Source organism: Rhincodon typus, chromosome 41 (genome assembly GCF_021869965.1).
Source record: "Rhincodon typus isolate 14 chromosome 41, sRhiTyp1.1, whole genome shotgun sequence".
Classification (NCBI taxonomy): domain Eukaryota; kingdom Metazoa; phylum Chordata; class Chondrichthyes; order Orectolobiformes; family Rhincodontidae; genus Rhincodon; species Rhincodon typus.
In genome coordinates, this window is record NC_063372.1 from 9,854,326 (window position 1) to 9,864,574 (window position 10,249).

The window sequence follows — 10,249 nt, forward strand, 5'->3', positions numbered from 1 at the left end:
AGGAAGGCTGACGTTTCAGGCCTAGACCCTGTTTTCCAGAAGGTAGAAAAACAGCAGATCCAGTTGGGTAGGTGGGTTACCTCTAAGAATAAAATGAGAGGTAGGCAAGAAGAGCAGAAATCTCCTGTGACTATCATTATCTCAAATAAGTATACTGTATTGGAAAATGTAGGGTATGATGAACTCTCAGTGGATTGTAGTACTGATAGTCAAGTTTCTGGTACTGAGACTGACTTTAATATAATGAAGGGTACGTCAGGTTGCAAGTGATTAATTCTGATACGGGACAGTCCAGTCAGATAGACGTTTCTACGGCTGACAGCGAGACACCAGAATGGTTTGTTACCTCCCTGGTGCCAGGATCAAAATTGTCTTGGAGAGGGTGAAGAATATTCTCGAAGGGGAGAGTGACCAGCAGGAGGTCTTTGCACAACTTGGCATAGGATGAGAAAAGGACAAAATTCTGAGGGGAGAATATAGAAAGCTAGGCAGGAGGTTAAAAAGTAGGCCTTCAAGGGTAATAATATCTGGATTACTCCTGATGCCACTTGCTAGTGACAGAAGGAATAGGAGGATAAAGCCGATGAATGCATCTGAGGATTTGGTACGAGAGGCAGAAATTTGCATTTTTTGATCTTTGGTATTTCATCTGAGGTGGAAGTGACATGATAAAAGGACAGTTTGCATCTGAATTAGAAGGGGACTAATTTCTGGCAACTCATTGAAGCTTTACACTGGTTGCGGGGAGATCCCAGAGAGGTATTGAATACAAGATATGTCTGAGAGTGTTCCAGTTGAGAAGAGGAGCAAGTCAAATAGACAATGCAGGCAAGAAAAAGGCAGTGAAAGAGGTAAGACTGTTAAATTAAACAGCATTTATTTCAATGCAAGGGGCTGACAGGTAAGACAGATGGACTCAGGGCATGATTGGGATTGGGAGTGGGATATCACAAGGCACAGGACTGACAAGGACTGCCCAGTAGGACTGGCAACTAAATGTTCCCAGGTAAAGGAAGAATAGAATTCTTTTGATTTGGTTTGCTTTATTATCAATGTGGAGGTGCCGGTCTGAGACTGTGGTGGACAAAGTCAGGTGTCACTTAACACGAGGTAATGGTCCAGAGGTTAATTTGAAATGACAAGCTTTTGGAGTGCTGCTATTTCATCAGGTGAAGAGTCAGTGACAAAGGAGCAGCAGTCTGAAAGCTTGTGATTTCAAACAAACCTGCTGGAATATAACTTGGTGTTGTGTGACTTCTGATTTATTGTTGTCACATGTACCTAGATGAAGTGAAAAGTTTTGTTTTGCATTCAGTACGGACAAATCATATCATACAAATTTCATAGGCTTGATAAAGCAGGGCAAGAAATACAATGTACAGGCGCAGAGAAGGTGCACGAAAGGTAAGAACAACATTAGATCTAAAATTTGAGAGGCCCATTCAGAAGTCTAATAACAGCGGGAAGGAGCTGTTCTTGAACCTGTTGGTATGTGTCTTTAAGTTTTTGTATCTTCTGTCTCATAGAAGAAGTTGGACGAGATTTTACCGGGTTGTGAGGAGTCTTTGATAATGTTGGCTGCTTTTCCGAGGCAGCGAGAAGTGTAGTTGGAGTCAATGGATGGAAGATTGGCTTGCATGGTGATCTGGGCTGCGCACATAACTTTCTGTATTTTCTTACATTCATGGGGAGTGCAGTTGCCGTAGAAATCTGTAATGCATCCAGATAGAATACTTTTAATGCTGCATCCATAAAAATTGGTAGGAGCCATTATTGACATGCCGAATTTCCTTAGCCTCCTGAGTGCCTTCTCGGCCATGAGTGGTCCAGGACAAATTGTTGATGATAGTCACTCCAAGGAACTTGAGGCTGTCATCCATCTCCACCTTAGCTCCATTGAATTAGATAGGAATGTGCCCTCCATCTTGCTTCCTGAAGTCAACGACCAGCTCTTTAGTTTTGCTAATGTTGAGAGAGAGATTGTCAACTTTAAACCATGCCTCCAAGCACTCTATCTGTATGCTGTGTTCTGTCTCATCATTGTTTAAGATCCAGCCTACAACAGTGGTGTCATCAGTGAACTTACAGATGGAGTTAAGACAAAATTTGGCCTCACAGTCATGAGTTTATTTTTAAAAAGCACAGTCATGAGTGTACAGAGAGTACACAATAAGAGGCTGAGAATGCAGAGGATCCAATTTCAGAGAGAAACTTAGTTTTTGGAATTTGGAGGTTAGTTTCATTTTCTATTGAATACAGAGCTGTAGTTAATAAGTAGAAGTCTGACTTAGGTATCCTTGTTATCTGCGTGTTCCAGAGATGTGTATAGGGCTAGGGAGATGGAGTATGCCATGGACCTATTGAGACAGAAGGTGAATTTCAAGGGGTCAAAACAAATTAGGAGTCTAGAGTTGATACGAGCCATGAAAATCTGTTAGACAGTACATAATTATTGAGGTCAGAGCCACTGGGCAGTGTCATTGAGGCACATTATATGAGTTTTCTTTGATACCAAGATGATGGTGGTCTTCTTTAAGCAGATGGGGACTTCAGATTTGTAATAAGAAGTTAAAGATGTCAGCAAATACATCTGCAAACTGGTCTGCACAGTATCTGAATGCAGGGACTCCACCTAGGCCAGTTGCTTTCTTATGGATTCACTGTCAAATAAGCCAATCTGATGTCTGTAACAGTGACTGAGGACATAGGTGAATCTGAGGCTATTGGGTCCTTTGCTGACCTTCTCTTTGGACTGAGTGTAGAATGCATTGCAAGCATCAGCGAGGGATGTATTTTTGCCTGCTATTCTGTTCTGCTTCACTTTGTAGCCAGTTATTGTCATGTAGGCCTGACTACAAATGGCAGGTGCCCATGTGGCTAGTTTGCGTTTTTGGATTAGTCAGGTATTGCCTTTTGGCATCTCTAAAGGTCTTACAGAGGATTTCTTGGAAAGATCAGGATAGTGTGACTTGAATGCCGATACCTGGTCTTCAGTAGGCAATGCATTTCCTGGTTCACTCATGGTTTCCAGTTGGGGAGCATATAGATTGACTTATTTGGCATGAAGCCCTCTACACAGTTGTTAATGAAGTCTGTGTCAGCACTGGCATACTTATCTAGATTAGCCATTGAATTCTTGAAAATGGACTGGTCCACCAATTCAAAGCAGACCATCAGAATCTCTTAAGTTGCCTCAGACCAGCACTGTACTACTTTCTGTACTGGATCCTCACGTTTCAACTTCTGCTTGTTAGCTGGGAGGAGGAACATTGTGATTTGATTTTCCAAAATGTGGATGATTTATGGAGTGCTAGGCATCTTTGATGGTTGTGTAGCAATGGTCAAGTGTTCAGTCCATGGTGGGGCAGGAAGCATGTTGATGATAGCACTCTCTTGAGTTTGGTGTGCTTGAAGTCACTGGCTATGGTGGATAAGAATACCTCGGGGTATTCTGTCTCAATTCCATTCGTAACAGAGTATATTTCATCAAAAGGACTCTTCACTTCTGCATGGGATGTTATGTATACTGCTCTAAGGATAGCAGAGGTGAAATTACATGGCAGGTAGTACAAAGAACGAAGAACAGAGAAAATTACAGTCCAGGAACAGGCCCTTCAGCCCTCCAAGCCTGTACCAGCATGCTGCCCATCACAACTAAAACTCCCTACTCTTCTGGGGACCATATCCCTCTATTCCTATCCTACTCATGTATTTGTCAAGATGCCCTTTAAAAGTCACTATAGTATTTGCTTCCACTAACTCGCCTGGCAACGATTTCCAGGCACCCACCATCCTCTGTGTAAAAAATGTGCCTAGTACATCACCTTTGAACTTTGCCCCTTGCACCTTAAACCCCTGGTAACTGACTCTTCCACCCTGGGACAAAGCTTCTGATTGTCCAGTCTGTCCATGCCCTTAATAATCTTGTAAACCTCTATCAAGTCGCCCCTCAACATCTGTCGTTCTAGTGAAAACAACCCAAGTTTCTCCTCATAGCTAATGCTCTCCATGCAGGCATCATTCTGGTAAATCTTTTCTGTACCCTCTCCAAAGCCACTACGCCCTTTCTTTTTATTCATTCATAGGATGAGGAGCATCACTGGCTAGGCAGCATTTATTGCCCTGAGGGCAGTTCAGAGTCAACCACATTGCTGTGGGTCTCGAGTCCCATGTAGGCCAGACCAAGTTAAGGATGGCAGATTGCTTCCCTACAGGACATTTTCCAACAATCGACAATGGATTCACGGTCATCATTAGGTTCTTAATTCCAGATATTCATTGAATTCAAATTCTATCATCTTTCATGGCGGGATTTGTACCCAAACCCCAGTACATTATCTGAGTCTCTGGATTAACAGTCCAGCAATAATACTGTTAGGCCATCACCTCCCCTTCTAGTAGTGTGGCGACCAGAATTGAACACAATACTCGAAATGCGGCCTAACTAAAGTTCTATAAAGCTGCAATATTACCTGCCAATTTTTAAACTCAATGCCCCAGCTGATGACGGTAAGCATGCCATATGCCTTGTTGACTACATTCTCCACCTGCGTTGCTACTTTCAGTAACCTGTGTACCCGTACACCCAGATACTTCTGTCTATTAGCATTCATAAGAGTTCTGCCATTTATTATGTATTTTCCATCTGGATTAGATGTTCCAAAATGCATTACCTCACATTTTTCCGGATTATACTCCATCTGCCATCTCTCTGCCCAAGCCACCAACCAATCTATATCCAGCTGTATCCTTTGACGGTACTCATCACTATCCTCAATTCCACCATCCTTTGTGTCATGGGCAAACTTACTAATCAGACCAGTTACATTCTCCTCCAAATCTTCCAAACACTGATCCCTGAGGAATGCCACTAGTCGCAGCTCTCCATTCAGAAACGCACCCTACCACTGCTACCCTCAGTCTTCTATGATCGAGCCAGTTTTTTTATCCATCTTGCAAGCTCATTTCTGACACCATGCGACTTTACCTTCTGTATCAGCCTGCCATGAGGGACCTTGTCAAAGGCCTTACTGAAGTCCATGTAGACAACATCCACTGCCCTGCCATCATCGATCTTCTTCGTCACTTCCTCAAAAAACTCAACCAAATTAGTGAGACACGACCTGCCCTTCACAAAACCATGTTGCCTTGCTAATACACCCACTGATTTCCAGGTGCGAGTAAATCCTGTCTCGAATAATCTTCTCCAGTAATTTCCCTACCACAGACGTAAGGCTCACCGGCCTGTAATTAACTAGATTATCCTTGCCACCTTTCTTAAACAAAGGAACAACATTGGCTATTCTCCAATCCTCTGGGACCTCCCCTGTAGCCAGTGAGGATATAAAGATTTCCTTCAAGGCCCCAGCAATTTCCTCCCTTGCCTCTCTCAGTTTTCTGGGGTATATCCCATCAGGCCCTGGGGATTCGTCTATCTTAATGTTTTTCAAGACCCCTAATACCTCCTCCCTTTTGATCTTAACATGACCCAAACTATCTACACACCATTCTCCAGACTCATCATCCACGAAGTTCCTCTCTATGGTGAATACTGACACAAAGTACTCATTTAATATCTTGCCCATTTCCTCTGGCTCCACATATAAATTCCCTTACCTGTCCTTGAATGGGCCAACCCTTTGCCTGGCTACCCTCTTGTTTTTTATATATGTATAAAAAGCCTTGGCATTTTTCTTAATGCTGTTGGACAATGACGTTTCATGACCCCTTTTAGCCCTCCTGACTCCTTGCTTAAGTTTCTTTTGACTTTCCTTGTATTCCACCCTTGCTTCGTGTGTTCCCAGCCTCCTGGCCTTGATAAATGCTTCCTTTTTCTTTTTGGTTAAGCTGTCAATATCTCTCATTATCCAAGGTTCCCTAAACTTGCCATACTTATCCTTCATCCTTAAAGGAACGTGCCAGTCCTGAGTTCCCATCATCTTAAACTTGAAAGTCTCCTACATGCCATATGTTGATTTGCCCTCAGACATCTGCCTCCAATCTACATTATTCAGTTCCTGCCTAATATTGTTGTAATTAGCCTTCCCCCAGTTTAGCACCTTCACCTGACAACTGCACCACTTGACAACGGCCCCTGTGCAAATCACCTTCTGGAGTCTGTGACTGCACTGGTGCAGACCTTCCCCACATCAGCCAATCAGTGTCACCACTTTTCTGCCCTCTTCAAGGTACTCACCTTCACTTGAACATGGAGGGTGTCTTGATGAAGTTCACCTTCTGGAAGCAGTGACTGCACTGATGCAGATCTTCCCAATGTCAACCAATTAGCATCATCACTCTGCTGCCCTCTTCAAGTAGGAAAGTAGAGACAGCATTTCACTGTGCGACATTCTAGGCTGGGGGAACAGTAACTCACCAGATTCGCCAATCTGAGCACCAGGAGTTATTGATTAGGAGGCAAACCCCACTGCCCCTTGCTTTACCCATGCAGTGAATAGAGAAACCTTCATGCTGTAAGGCACAGTCAGTTGTAGTGTGAGTGAGCCATGGCCTCTGTAAATCAGAACTCACAACAATCACTCAGTTCTCTCTGGAGGGTAAGAGTAGATTTACATTCATCTATTTTGTTCTGAGTAGTTTGGAAGTTTGCCAGGAGTACGCTAGAAACGGGGTCTTGAACCTGAGATTTCAGTCTCATCGTAGGCAAGTGTATCTTCCACATTTCCTGGTAAGGTGGCTGCTCCTGGTCAATCCCAGGCATCAGTGACGCAAGTCTGCTGCTCTGGAACGTAAGTGTTTCCTCCCAATGGGGTCTTGGGTAGGCATCATGGTTTCGGGCACTGCAGGTAGACTTGGATTTGATTCCATCGGGCCTCCACGTTGTCCAGTTCCCTTAACGTTGTTGTTCCTGGACTGATCGGGCTTCCCAGGGTCAGGTCACTGCAGGGACAGGTTTCATTCTGGGTTGGATTTGTTTGTCTTGGGGTTGTGTCATTGTGGGGTCAGCAATCATTCCTGGGCTGATTGAGCCTCGGTTCCAGGATTCTTCATAGTCGAGAAGGTCAGGTCTGTAGGAAGTCAGTAGGTTTATTCTAGCTAGTAGATGCAGCATTAATAATACTCAGTTCTGGACAATTGCAGAATCTTCAAACTTGCAAGTAGACTTAAGAGAAAATTGTTAATAATTTTGACAGGCTTAGAATTGGGGTTTAAAAAGACAGGACTGTAAGAAATCTAAAAATAAGATGTTCTATAGAGAGCTAGTAAAGAGTCGACATATATCAGCACCATTTTGAATTCTTCTTAAATCTTGAAAGGAGGGTTCAAGAGAGGAGGGAGAGTGGTGTTTTTGGTTAGAGTTAACGTTATGGCTGTACTTATGAAGGACATTGCTGGGAGTACGTTCAGTGAAGTTATTCTGGGTGGAACTGAGAGATAAGAAAGGATGATGACCTTATTGGGATTGTACTATAGGCCTCCCAAAAGCCAGCAGGAATTTAAAAAGCAAATTTGTGAGGAGATCTCAGATATCTGAATTCTGAAGAAGGATCTAAGCCTGATACATCAGCTTTCCTGCTCCTCTGATGCTGCTTCGCCTGCTGTGTTCATCCAGCTGTGCACCTTGTTATCCCAGATTCTCCAGCATCTGCAGTTCCTACTATATCTGTAAGAATGATAGGATTGTAATGGTTAGGGCATTTTAACTTCCCAAACATGGGCTAGGACTGCCATAGTGATAGGAGCTTAGAAGGAGAAGAATTTATTAAGTGTGTGCAAAAAAATTTTCTGATTCAGTATGTGGATGAACCTACTAGAAAATGAGCAAAACTTGATTTTATCTTGGAAAATAAAGCAAGACAGGGGATTGAGGTGTCAGTGGGGGAGCACTCTGGGGCCAGCGACCATAATTCTATTAGTTTTAAAATTGTGATGGAAAAGGAAAGATCTAACTTGAAACAAAGTCAATTTTGATGGTGTAAGGCAAGAACTTTAAAAAGTTGATTGGGAGAGGCTATTTGCAGATAAGACAGCAGTTGAAAAGTGGAAGACCTCCAAAAATGAGATAACGAGAGTCCAGAAACAGTATGTGGATGGCAAAACTGTTATTTGTAAGGATTTTGGATGATTAGACAAATTGAGGCTTTGGTCAAGAGAAAGAAGGAGGAACATGTCAGGTATAGACAGCTGGGATGAGTGAATCCCTAGACGAGTATAAGGGCAGTAGGAGTATGAAGAAGGAAATTAGGAGGGAACAAAGGTGACAAGAGGAAGCATTGGCAATTAGGGCTAAGAAGAATCCAGAGGGATTCTGCGAATATATTAAGGGCAAAAGAACAATTAGAGAGAGAATAGGGCCCCTTAAAGATCAAAAGGTCATGGATGTGTGGAATCACAGGAGATGGGTGAGTATTTTGCATCAGTATTTATTGTGGAAAAGGATATGGAAGCTAGTGAAGTTGGAGAAATAAGTAATGATATCTTGCAAAGTATCTTCAAACCCCGGGACCAGATCAGGTGTCTCCCAGAAATTTGTGGGAAGCCAGGGGAATGATCATTGGGCCTCTTCCTGAGATATTTGTATCATTGATAGCCATGGGTGAAGTGCTGCAAGGCTGAAGGATGGCTAATGTGCTACTATTATTTAAGAGAGGTGGCAAGGAAAGCCAGGGAACTATTCTGACCTCATTAAACCTGACCTCATTGGTGGGTAAGTTGTTACGAGATGTTCTGAGGGACAAGATCTAAATGTAATTGGAAAAGATAGGACTGGTTAGGGATTGTCAATTTGGCTTTGTGTGTCGAACATCATGTCCCGCTTATTGATTGAGTGTTTTGAAGAAGTGAAAAAAGAAATTAGTGAAGGCAGATTGGTAGACATTGTCTGTTTGGACTTCAGCAAGTCATTCAACAAAATGCCGTGTTGTTAGTAAGATTAGATCACATGGAGTTGAGGGAAGCTGGCCATTTAGATACAAAATTGACTTCAAGGTAGGAGACAGAGGGTGATGGTGGAGGGTCATTTTTTGGACTGGATGCCTGTGACCAGCAGGGTATTTCAATGATTAGACTGGGTCCAGTGCTTTTTGTCATTTATGTAAATAATTTGGATGTGATTGTAGAAGGAATGGTTAGTAGGTTTGCAGATGACAACTGGTGGTGTAGTGGATAGCGGAAATGGTTACCTAGAGTACATTGAGACCTTGATCAGATGGGCCGATAGGCTGAGGAGTGGCAGGTGGAGTTTAATTTAGATAAATGTGAGGTGTTGCATTTTTATAGGGCAGATCAGAGTCGGACCTTATGCACTTAATGGTAGGGTGCTGGGAAGTATTGTCAAACAAAGAAATCTTGGCTGCAAGGTTCAGAGTTCCTTGAAGGTGGAGTCACAGTAGACAGGATAGTGAAAAAGGCGTTTGGTACACTTTCTCTTATTGGTCACTGTATTGAATATAGAAGTTGGGATGTCATGTTGAGGCTATAGACATTGGTGAGGTGGCCACTTTTGGAATACTGTGTTCAGTTCTGGTCTCCGAGCTGTAGAAGGGATTTTGTGAAACTTGAAAAGGTTCAGAAAAGATTTACAAGGATGTTGCAGGGTTGGAGGGTTTGATCTATAGGGAGAGGCTGAATAGGCTGGGGCTTTTTTGCCTGGAACATCGGAGATTTAGGGGTGAGGTATATAACATCTTGAGGGACATACAAAGGTTGAATAGCCAATGTCTTTTTACCAGCATAGGGGAGTCCAAAACTAGAGGGCACAGGTTTAATGTGAAAGAGGAACAATTTAGAAGGGACGTAATGGGCACCTTTTCATGCAGACGCTGGTGCGTGTATGGAATGAGATGTCAGAGGAAGTGGTGGAAGTTGGTCTCATTACAACATTTAAAAGAAATCTATTCCCCATACTTTTAGAATGTTATTTATGTTTTCATTTTTGAAGACAGAACTAAAGTATGCATTTAATTGGTCTGTCCTTTCTTTGTTCTACATTATAAGTTTCCTTTTCTCATTGTAGAGACACTGATGATCTTTAATAAGCATTTTCTTCTAACATACCTATTGAAACTTTTATTATTTGCTTCTATGTTTCCTGCTGGCTTACTCTCATGTTCTATTTTCCACTCTTAGTGTTTTTGTCTCCTTTTGCTGTGCTGGATCTTCAGATCTATTGCCTTTTTTAGCCAATTTGACTGCCTTTTTCCTAGATTTAAAAATATTCCTAATTGTCCTTGTTGCCTGTTGTCTAGCCAGTTTTCCTATTTTATACTTATGCCAGAATGATTAATTT

The 10,249-nt window shown here is 42.5% G+C and overlaps 1 protein-coding gene across 1 annotated transcript in view; it reads right to left on the reverse strand.

Annotated features, from left to right (window-relative positions):
- LOC109926334 (aryl hydrocarbon receptor-like) overlaps positions 1-3,022 on the reverse strand; it is a 76,778-nt gene extending 73,756 nt beyond the window's left edge. The window contains exon 1 of the mRNA XM_048618866.1: positions 2,984-3,022. Within this exon, the coding sequence (XP_048474823.1) occupies positions 2,984-3,022 (39 nt within the window). The remainder of the gene's footprint in view (positions 1-2,983) is intronic.
- Positions 3,023-10,249: the final 7,227 nt, after the last annotated feature.